Below are 11,594 nucleotides of genomic sequence, written 5' to 3'. Positions count from 1 at the left end.
GACGGCTAAAAACCGTCATCTATGCTCTTCCAGAACCGTCAAGTATAGTGGTGTCAAGAATAGTCCCTAGTATAGATGACGGTTAATAACCGTCATGTATGATCACTTTTCTTGACGGTTCTGTATCTATACTTGACGGTTTGAAACCGTCAAGTATTGTACAATACATGACACTCATATTTTTTTCTTGACGCTTTCTGACCGTCATGTAAAATCAAAAACATGACAGTATGTTTGTCATACTTGACACTTTATAAGCGTCATGTATATTGACATATACGACAATTTTTAACCGTCATTAATTGCTTGAAAACCGTCATTTTTGGGCCCTTTTTTTTTACATATTTAGGTATATATATGATAGTTGAAAACCGTCATCTATGCTTTTTCAAAATTTAAATATAATATTTCCTATTATATTTACTTTTTCCTGTTTTTATATTTATAAATATGAATAAATTGTACTATTAAATAACAAACTAACACATACTAAAAATGCTCATTTAAACATTGATAACAACTAATAATCCAACATCCACAAACAAGATCCATTGTTTTACAACATGTCCCAACACCATAATGAATATCTAAAAAGCTACACCATAATAGTATTTTTCATATGACAATCCTACAACATCTAAAAAACTGCACCATAATAGGACCAACCACCACTCCTGGATTCAGCACGACTATGTCCACGCCATTTTCCTCCGCAAATTGCCATGCAGCTTTCTCAGCAACCGCTTTAGACACAGAATACAAAAACTAACAACAAAACAAAATCTCAACAGTGTATGGAGTAAAAGAACAGAGAGAGCTCACAAATACTACTACCACAAAACAACTATTCTCCTTGAATTTTCAGTATATTTGCCAAGGATAAGGGCAGCAGCTATGCAATAGGCAATATGACACTATCCTAGTTAACTGCCACAACTCTCTCTCCTCTCTCTAGGTATAGCAGCAGTATCACAAATTGCATTATAAATGCAAAATCAAGGAGCAGCATTATTTAAACAGAATCATAGCATCTCTCATTAATATGTTTGTGTTGTGTTAGTATACGAATGTTCACTACATCATTAGAGATTTTATTTTGTTCTATGGAGTACTTAGCAGATGATGTTGGCTTTGCATTCGCCACACCTGAATAGGTTTTCCTCACAACAAACGACCCCGGCCCCGACCCAGCCCCTTCTTCAACAGAAAACAAAGAGACTCACTATAACACCAACTACATATACATAATGGTTGATAGTGTAAATGGAATTTACCTTTGATAGTGTAAATGCAAGATGCCCTATCTTTTGTAAATGTAGAGCAGCCTCGGGGTATCACCTTTGTGAGTGTCCGATAGCAGAAGCTCACATCGACTGCTCTTACTGCCACCGTAGTATTACCATCAATCACATTCACAATGGCACATATCAGATTAATAAGATTGAATTGGAATCAACATAAAAAAAACAAGAAATGAATTGCAGACTTGGCATGGGTGATTGCATTTCGACACAGTGCTAGCACTCGGACTATTGCCAGCTCTCTTCCTCTAAGGTTGTTGTATCTCTCTTGGCAATTCCTTTTCAGAAACGGAGCCAAATCAGCTTAAATGATCTAAACAATCTAAAATTGAAGCAAGTAGTGCATAAGAAAAACAAAATTATCAAGGAATTAGTTTACCTCTCATTGAGGATGAAGATGAAGATAAACAACCATATATTATGATCTGCCTACATTATTCTACCTATGAACAAGACACAACTAAGCTGTAGATCATATGCTTATCGACTTATCCTATGAATCAAAACAAGTTACTTATATCACTCGACATGTTGCCTAACTGTTACTAGGTACATGAATGAGCCAATATTTTTAATAGTAGAATTGATGCATATTGGTAACAAAAGAAAAGATGAGTTTATTTAAGCAAAGCAGAAACCAAGTAACAACTTTCAACTTCTGCAATCACAAACGAGATAAGTTTCTGGACTCATCATATGAAATCCACAACAAAAATAAATATATCATCTTAGAAAAATACTCACCAATTATTTCTAAGAGAAAGCTAGATACACAATTGAAATCAATTTCTAAACACGAATGAAATTCCGGAAGCAGCCGGCACTTCTCCTCCGCACTCAAGAGACATTTAAAAGATACATATAACCAGAAAACACAACAACCGGAGATTTTAGCATCAGACCAAAACTTGCAACAAAATGAAAACAACTGATCGAATAAACTAATGAAAAACTATAAGATATAGCAGGAGGATACCTGTAATAAAATCGCACTCATGTTCATCCTCAAGAAGCAGATGTGGTTAGGCCATCTGAAGTAGCTGCCATCGAAGGCATAAGCCCCCGTAGATTATCATCTTGCATTTAGTGCAAAGCCGCAGGTGAATCATGAAAAAAAAAAACTATCTTCAGAATAAGAATCAATAGCTTCAGCAATGTCATCAAGAAAGGAACTAATGAGACTAGAATCAGCATTCCTAAAGTGCATATGGATTGAATATGAAGCTCCAGAAAGCCTAAACAAAATTGGTCCATGATGACAGGCGAGATATCAATTGACAGATTTACACAATCAAATATACTCAGCAACTTCTTCCTAGACTTACCAATTAGGAGCATAGCCAAGTGTTGAGGCACATTCCAGTCATTAGCTTAGAACCTAGACATCCTGAACCATTCTTCAATAATCCAGAGTCATGTGAATAGGCAGAGTGTATAATTTTCAATACTTTCTTATATACTGAATGCTGCTGTAAATCTTACACAGTATCATTCAGGTGTTTATGATTCAGCATGAATGTTTCCATTTCTATCGACTACATAGGGACTCCAAACAACTGCATTCTACTCTGTAATGCGTGATTACATAACAAATTGATACAGATATACGACTGTAAGAGCATACGCGGAGGTTACCTTCTGGCAGACGCAAACGGAGAGCTGACGAGAGAGCTTAGCATTCTCGGTCTCTAGTTGCTGTAATTCCAGAAATCAACAAGGGCGAACTAGAGAACGTGCAGGTCATTTTCGAAAATATTAAACAACAAGGGCGATGATTAATCCAATGAAAATGATATCATCTGATAATTAGCTAGGCAAAGAAGTGATCGTGGGGGTGTGAGACTCTGATATCATTAAAAAAAACTATCAGCAGACATAATCCTTTTCAACTTAGCTCCTGTCCCCAATCCTCCAAACCTCAATAAAAAAACATAAAAGGTCTAAAACAGGCATTACTCGTGCATTTCATCAACATTTGAAGCTTCAAATCCTGCTTAAGGAACGTATATAGCCAGCATACGACCCAGCCACAAGAAGTAAAATGCTTACCTGATTTTGGAAATACTCATCGACATCAAGATTGAGGATTGGATATATACCTGCAATGATTGGAGAGTTCCCAGATGAGGGAATCAAGATTTAGGAAACAAACAACAGAATCGAAACTTTTTTGACAACAGAGTAGCAAGTATTCAAACATAGTACAATTTTGATATCATTTCTAGGGGCGGGAGAAAACCCTAGAAAAGAAAGACGAAATAAGGGCGGAAGTTGGTAAGGGAAAACAAGCGAACGGCGAGGCAAATCTGCAACCACAAAGAGGATGACTGAGTGATGATTTTAACTGACCTGAAATGGTGGAGGAGGAAACGACGGTGGCACGGGTTGGTGGCGACGACCTGCTATGGCCGTCGTAAACGAGGCAGAGAGACGGAGAGACAGAGCTGCGGGGAGAGTGGTGACGCTAAGACGTGGCACGGCAGCATCTCCGGCTCCTGCTCCAGAATTTTCTTCACCACGGCATGGGGGCGCGGCGGACTGGGGGAGGACACGTCCGGCTGGTATTCGAGGGGGAGGGAGGCGAACGAAAGAGAGAGGGAGTTAGGGTTTTGTGGTTGGAGGAAATTAGATTAATAAGTGAAAATTTCTTGATGTTTTAAAACTTGTGTAAAAAATAATTTAACGCACATACATGACGTTTGCTTTAAATATAGTTGACATTTAATATAAAGTGTCAAGAAAAAAATATAATTAATGACAGTTTGTTCAACAACATACATGACAATTTGATTAACTGTCATGTATTGCATTTAAATTAACGCACATACATGACGCTTTGTAATGAATGTCATCTATACTATGAATAAACGACGCTCATACATGACGCTTTTTCTAAAAGTGTCAGCACAGCGTCATGTATAGAATACACGACACTGCATACATGACGTTTTTTTTTTTAAATGTCAAGTATTCAAAAATGGCGCTCATACATGACACTTTTTACTAAAAAGCGTCATGTATGCAGTGTCATGTATACTCAATTTTCTTGTAGTGAATGTGGATTCTTTCTATTGCGATTCACGAAGGACATTATTGAAAATACTATAAAGAGAGTGGTCCGTGCTCTCTATGTTTACTTGTAAGAAATTTATCTTTCACTTATTCAAATTTAAGTTAATTTTTTTCGTCTGTATAAAATAGTATTAGTATTTATATTTTTAATTGTGAATATATACAGGATAACCAAACTTATGATCGAAAGGATATTGATGAAGTTCGTGTTGAGTGGGCAAGCCTGTTGATGGAAAACATTTAGTACGATCGATTTTTGTTTTAGTATGATAGACTTTTTGAATCGACATAATTGTATTGATGATATGCACTTCATACTTTGTATTTTGTGGTTAATTTTAGGTTTGACATTGTATTAATACTTGCTACAACATTGTTGGATGAAATATTTTAATTATGTGCAATGAAAATTATTTTATTTTAATTTCGTTTTGGATTCTCGGATTTTAAAATAGGATTGAACTACAATATGTAACTACGATTATAAAATTGTAGTAGTATGTATAAACTACAGTTTTAAAACTGTAGTTTATATTTCATAAGGACTACGGTTTTAAAGGGTAGTGTAAAATAATGAAACTGTAGTCTTTTATACACTTAGATTACGAATATTCATTAAAACCGTAGAAAAAAATTGACATACACTACATTTGGCTATGAATTAACTACGGTTATACACTGTAGTCTATTGAGCATAATAGACTACGGTTGACAATTGTAGATTATGTGCGTGTAAAACCGTAGTCTATGATAACTATAGACTACGATTTTACAACCGTAGAGAAAAGGGGGGTCTTTCTCTACATACCTATTATCTACAGTACAGAATGCTCATACTCTACAGTTTAAAACTGTAGAGTATGAGAGAATTTGTAAAAATAAAAATCAATAGCACTGTTTATCTAAAAAAGATTATAATAAAAATAAAAATCAATAGCACTATTTCCTTCATGTGTTTGTGTGCAAGGACACACCCAAAAAATTAGTTTGAGGAGCTAAAATCGAATTGTAATTAAATAAAAATTAAAAACACATAAAAATGTATTTTCTCTCACATTTTTCATTTTCGTTCGTCACATAAGAAAGTATCACTTTGAATTTGGGACATAACTCCACTTTCTCTTTTCAACGACAACTACTCATTTCGACATAATCCGACAATCAATTCAACCACAATCACTAATTTCGACTCCATATATTATCTATCAAATTTTTTCTTAAAATTTGTGTCATCCCACATGTGATACTCTCTTACGGAACAGAAGAAGTTGTTTTTTTTGGGGGGTGCTTTAGTTGACCCCAACATGCCCTGTGTCCACACTTGTGTGTGTGGTTACGTAGGTTATGATATACAATAAAAAATATTTAAATGAGAAGAAAAAAAGAAGTAATGGAGCAACAAATTATTGTAATATATATATATATATATATATATATATATATATATATATGGAATAATTTCAATAAAATGGGCATATATTGTGAAAACGGGTATTGATATGAATAAATCGGTATAAATAAGTTGCACATAATGCATTAATGATAACCATTCAAATATGAATTCGAATCTTAAATGAGGCGAAAATTTCATCAATTAAATGAATTGCGGCTATTCATGCATTACAAACGACTTATTCAACACTATAAAACACCTATATATATTATGCACCATCAGAAAATGTTTTTAATTTAATTTTCTATGGACCAAAACGGAATTTTTATGAATAAATATATCTATATACATGACAAAATCGAATCAGAAAACGATGCCAATTAACGAAAATAATTAAAACCAAGGGTCTAGTGTAACAATCAACCTAGACAATTAAGTTGGTGAAGGTCCTAATTATTTGTTTAGGTGTCATGGATTATTATGCTGAACGAGTTATTAGTAATGTTAGGAACTTGATCATGACTAACTGTCGTGTAATCAGATTTAGTTTAGTCTACAAAATGTCTTAATCTGCCTTCCACGCCCACAGCCTCCCCCCCCCCCCCCCCCCCCCTCGATATGCATGTTTTGATATATAATCATGTCTTATTTGATTTCATATTTACATACATGATTAAGATATATAATGGTGCCTAATAATCCAAAAGAAATTAGCGCATTTGTGACAACAGCTAGAACAATCAGAAAAATGTATTTTAAAGCCATTTAATCTTCTCAACTATATATTTAACAGAGAGTTAGAAGTTAGAAGTGACAATGATTGCATTTATGAGATAATGGCTGGATAATAATTATATCTTCTTTTTTCAGGTTTAATTCCTGGCTTAAAATGTAGGGTCCCAGTCCAGTTCATTGTCTCTTTGTAGATTAATTGAATGATAAAGGGCAATGCACGTGGAGTCTGAATCAAGAAACTGTCAATCCCACATTGTAAATGGCTTCTCATAAATTTCAAATAAAAGTAGTACAGTAGAATAATTCAAACTTTTTTCCGAGTTTTAGTTTTCACCCCCTCTGTATATGTAGTACTCCACCCAACTGTTTGCAGATATATACGTGATCATATACATATATAAATAACTATGTTAATTTTCCCTTCATTTTTTACCAGACTAGGCATTGAATTTATTTTTTTGGTTGGGTACCCTAAGAAAAAGCAAAAAGATATTTGGAAAAAGAAAAGATAGGTTAATTTGCCCTAGCCCACCACCCATATAATTCCCACTCATTATGTTTGTTGCTTAAAGCTTGCCCCCTTCTCTCACTTCCCTTATCCCCTCATTCTACCTTTTCTCTCTCTCTCTCTCTCTCTCTCCTAAAATCTTCCAAAAAAGAAGCCTAGCGAGATAATTAATAAAAGAAAAAAAAAGGGAGAGTCCCACAAAATGAGTGAAACTGAGGGTCATCTACAGATAGATGGTACTAGACTAGTATAATATTTGTTGATGATGAATGGCGGCAACGGAAACCCTATGCAAAAACCTAATTTTCCTTTACAGCTCTTAGAGAAAAGAGACGACTATGATTCCGACAAGATTAAGCCTCCGCCCAAGCGAGCCTCCACCAAGGACCGCCACACCAAGGTGGACGGCCGCGGCCGTCGTATCCGGATGCCCGCCACCTGCGCAGCTAGGGTTTTCCAGCTCACCAAGGAATTAGGCCATAAATCCGACGGCGAAACCATCGAGTGGCTGCTGCAGCAGGCCGAGCCCTCCGTCATCGCCGCCACCGGCACCGGCACCATCCCCGCCAATTTCACCTCGCTTAATATCTCCGTCAGAAGCTCCGGCTCCACCTTCTCCGTTCCCTCGCATTTGAGCCTCAGCAACACCGCCTATTTTGGGGATTCTCCGCAACGGAGGGTTTTCTTTCACGGCGGTGGCTTGTCTGAGAATGCCATGACCTTTCTAACTAAGCAGGAATCGGAGCCCACCGCCACCGCGGGGCGGAAGCGCCCGCCGGAGGACGATCTCAGGGCGGCGCTCCAAAATCAGATGGGGAATTATATGATGCAGTCGAGCTCAGGGTCTATTCCGGCGAGCCAGAGTCAGCCTTTTCTCGCTACGCCCAATTCAGGCAGTGGTGAGTCTCTGTGGCCGATCGCCAACTCTGGCATGTACAGAGGGAGCTCGGCGGCGCCCACCGGTGGACTGCATTTTATGAATTTTCCGACGGCCATGTCGCATGCTGGAGGTGGTGAAGGCCATTTAGGCATGCTGGCGGCGCTTAATGCCTTTAGGTATACGCCTGGCGGCGGAGGAGCGGAGGCTCAGGGAAACGGGTACGACGCCGCCGGCGATGACCGCCATATTGCAAGCAGTAGTCACACCTGATTTCGAGTTCATCAATTTCTTTCATATTTGAATCTCTCTATATATGTATGTATGTGTTACATAGTAGTGGTTACTTTGAGATATTAGCTTAGTTCTGCTAGGGTTTCATCTTCTTCCTCTTCAATTTGATTGCGTGAATATCGAGTTTGATTTGTTTGCTTTTTTTACGCTAGTATTCAAACCATTTTTCTTTAGTTGGATAAATCTTTAATTTTCTCAAGATTATTGACATTGACCAATATTATATTTGGAAAGATCTTCATCTGTGGACCAGATGCTACAAGTACTATTTAATAGTTATAGCATGAACCATGATTTGAGCCCTAGTTACTAACAAAATATTAAAAAATATATATATATTCAAGAAATTCATATTTTACTTGCACCCTACCTGGGCCAAGATGGACATTTTCGACATAATTTACCGGAAAATGCCAAATTCTTCCTGCAATTATGGATGAGAGAATTAGTTCAAAATGGGCCCATCATAAATTAGTTAATTAATCATGTATGTCGTGAAATTATGCAATTGCAAGACAAATTGCATTAATTTGAATATGTAAATTTAATCAGAAATTACACGTGACATATGCTTGTATGTGTATTCCACACCTTTTGCCTACGATTGTTGCCAAATAAAAATCCGGCATGAAACACGAAGAATTTTTCTTATAGGTCTCTCATTCCAAATATTCCAAAAATTCAAAATTCCCAAAAGTTACACTTATTATCGAACCAGAATCACCACAAGAATTTTCCAATTTAACAAAATTTGTTAGTTATGTTTTAATTGGTGACGATCTCACTACAATAACATGATGGTTAATTGATTGTCACAACTCATACGAAATTAAAGATCTGAATTAGGAAAAAAAAAGAAGATCCAAATGGTGATTGAGGTTTAATGCATAGAGATAGAGTAGTGGGAAGAGGAGCCCACATTCTGATGCTTATTTACTCGCACTCCCATTTCCCATTCGCATTTCTCAATCTGGGCCGTTGATTTAAGTCGTGAATCATGATGATCTTCTCCATAATCGATTTCTGTTGTCTTTCCTTTTTTCCAGCTCCTATTTATTTTCTGGGTCTTCTTAGGAGCATCTTTTCTCCACATATTTAGTATAGTTTTGGGGTCTTTGACTATATATATGGTGTGGTGTCAGCTGTCACCTGATCATCATCATATGCCCTTTCTGCGATCCACATTCTCAAATCGCCATGTTTTGTATTTTCATTTTGTGAATAACTCATTCACGACTACTATTTAGATGGAGTGTATATTTGTGTCACCGACGCCTTCATTTTACCATACGGATTCCAGCTTCTCAATTCTCATTCTCATATATATTCTTAATTTCTCCAAGTAATGTTGATGTGATTTCTCGTGCAATACAAGTACTTGTTAATTTGTGCCTATTTATTTCGGCATCATATTACTTGCTTCATTACGTGGCAACACCACTCTCCTAAAAGATTCAAAACATTGAAATTAAAACATTGTGCTACGTGTCCATTAACCTGCAGCTGTTTACACTTGTGCTACGTGTCCAAGACGTATTACACTTGCTAGGTGTTTAGTTTTGAAGATTAACTATAATCGATAAAAAAAATTGTAAAATCATTTATTTATTTATATAAATTAAAAATGTAGGATAATTCAAGTCTTTTAATTATTCAACCATTTAAACTTAAAATATAAATTTACCTCTGACATTAAAATTTTAAAATTAACCTTTTTCCCCCCTTTAATCTCTCTATCTCTCTCAATATACCTAGAGCTGTAAACAAACCAAGCCGTTCGCGAATTATTCGGAGCTCGGCTCAAAAAAAGCTCGTTCAAGTTCGTTTAAAGAAGGTCGTAAAATAAACAAACCAAACTTGAGCTTAGTAGTATTCGGCTCGTTAGCTCGTGAACATGTTCGTCAAGTGATTCAGCTTGAAAAATATAAATTATTAGTAGACATAACTTATATCTATCCACTAAAATTAATAATAATTGTATTAAATCTCTAATTAATTTTGTTTGTTATAAGAAAATAATTAATATATTTATTATTTTAAATAAAATAATTTATTTTGAAAATAAAATAATCAATATTTTGAATATAAATATAAATTTAGAAAGTTCGTATAAGCTCGATTAGGTTCGTGAGCCTCAAAGTATTCGGTAAGTAAAGTTCGGGATTCGATTCGATACTTAACAAACCAAACTTGAGCACGCCACTATTCGGTTCGGTTCGGTTCGATTACACCCCTAAATATACCCACAACTCTATTTCTCTTTCTCTCTAAAACCCCTGCACATTGTTGACATCCCTCCACTCTGCGCACTGTGTGCTTTCTACAATGGATGCCTCCGGTCGCCTCAGCTCTGCCCTCGTTCATCACCCTCTCCTCAATCACGGTTACACCGCTCACGCCGTTGTCCACGACCACGATATATATTCATCTCTCTCTCTCTATATATATATATATATATATATATATATAGGGAGTGGATCATGTAGATCCACCCCCTTATCCTAGTACATATATACTATATTCTGCTCCTCCACACATGGCAGTAGCCTCCCAAGGCCTTTCAATACCTTCAAAGGTCAAAAACACGGAGGGGTAAATGGTCATTTCAAAAATTATAATTTTTTTTAATACCGAAAATCTATTTTTTTTCTCGGGACCGTCGTCAAAATTATGCATATAATTGAACACCAATATGCATAAAAATAAATACAAATATGTATGACACAGACGCTGGATAGAAATATGCATGAAAAAGTATCAATGTATGGCCCGTCAAGTGACCAGCGACGAGAGCTACCTGACGGTGTCGCATAATACTATGCATATAGTTCATCACTAATATAAGGGTGTATTAGTTCAAGACTTTAATAGATTTCTGCAGATTTTTAAAGTCTGGGTGTATTAGTTCAAGACTTTTAAAAGTCTTTTAAAGTTTGGGTGTATTCGTTCAAGACTTTTAAAAGTCTATGAAAATCTGGGTGTATTCGTTAATCTATGGACTTTAAAGTTGGAATGACTTTCATTGATTTCGTTGAAAAAATAAGCATGAACAAATCCGAAAACAGACCACGAGAATTCACAAATCTTGCAAAATCCCCGCGCTCGCTGGGTGCTAGCGGCCGCTGGACCCAGCGCTCGTGGCAAATGATTCCAACGCTCGCTGGGCTTAATCAATCAATGCAAGGGAAAAAAAGAAGCGCAAACTTGACTTTCAACAGTTCCTTGAGAAATATCGATTGTGAGGAAACAGTAGCATAGCATTGGTGTCCTTGTTTTTCTTTCAAATCTTTTGGAAAATGCAGTTGAAAATTCAAAGATGCACTACTTTTGATTTGGTTATTATTATATTTATATATATTAACGGTTGGTGTCGTTGAATTCAACTTTGGTGAGGAGAATGAGGTGACGAGGAAG

At 36.3% G+C, this 11,594-nt stretch overlaps 1 protein-coding gene and 1 long non-coding RNA gene across 3 annotated transcripts; one reads left to right on the top strand and one right to left on the bottom strand.

Moving 5' to 3' along the window:
• Positions 1-492: 492 nt before the first annotated feature.
• LOC130995774 (uncharacterized) lies at positions 493-3,934 on the bottom strand. 2 transcript variants are annotated; one of them, XR_009092281.1, is made up of 6 exons: positions 3,651-3,934; positions 2,937-3,400; positions 2,278-2,869; positions 1,487-1,579; positions 1,275-1,382; positions 493-765 (listed from the first exon to the last, which is right to left on the bottom strand). It is a non-coding gene; the product is annotated as an uncharacterized LOC130995774 (long non-coding RNA). The 2 variants fall into 2 exon arrangements; XR_009092280.1 differs by having other exon boundaries at positions 2,278-3,400.
• A 2,873-nt stretch (positions 3,935-6,807) lies between these two features.
• Positions 6,808-8,331, top strand: LOC130995772 (transcription factor TCP15-like). The gene has a single exon (XM_057921183.1). It carries the CDS (start codon positions 7,272-7,274, stop codon positions 8,157-8,159), a length of 888 nt encoding a protein of 295 aa, XP_057777166.1. The 5' UTR covers positions 6,808-7,271; the 3' UTR covers positions 8,160-8,331.
• Positions 8,332-11,594: the final 3,263 nt, after the last annotated feature.

The sequence above is a fragment of the Salvia miltiorrhiza genome, chromosome 7, assembly GCF_028751815.1.
Source record: "Salvia miltiorrhiza cultivar Shanhuang (shh) chromosome 7, IMPLAD_Smil_shh, whole genome shotgun sequence".
Classification (NCBI taxonomy): domain Eukaryota; kingdom Viridiplantae; phylum Streptophyta; class Magnoliopsida; order Lamiales; family Lamiaceae; genus Salvia; species Salvia miltiorrhiza.
The sequence above is the reverse complement of the archived record's forward strand: the minus strand, read 5'-3'. Positions and strand labels throughout refer to the sequence as shown.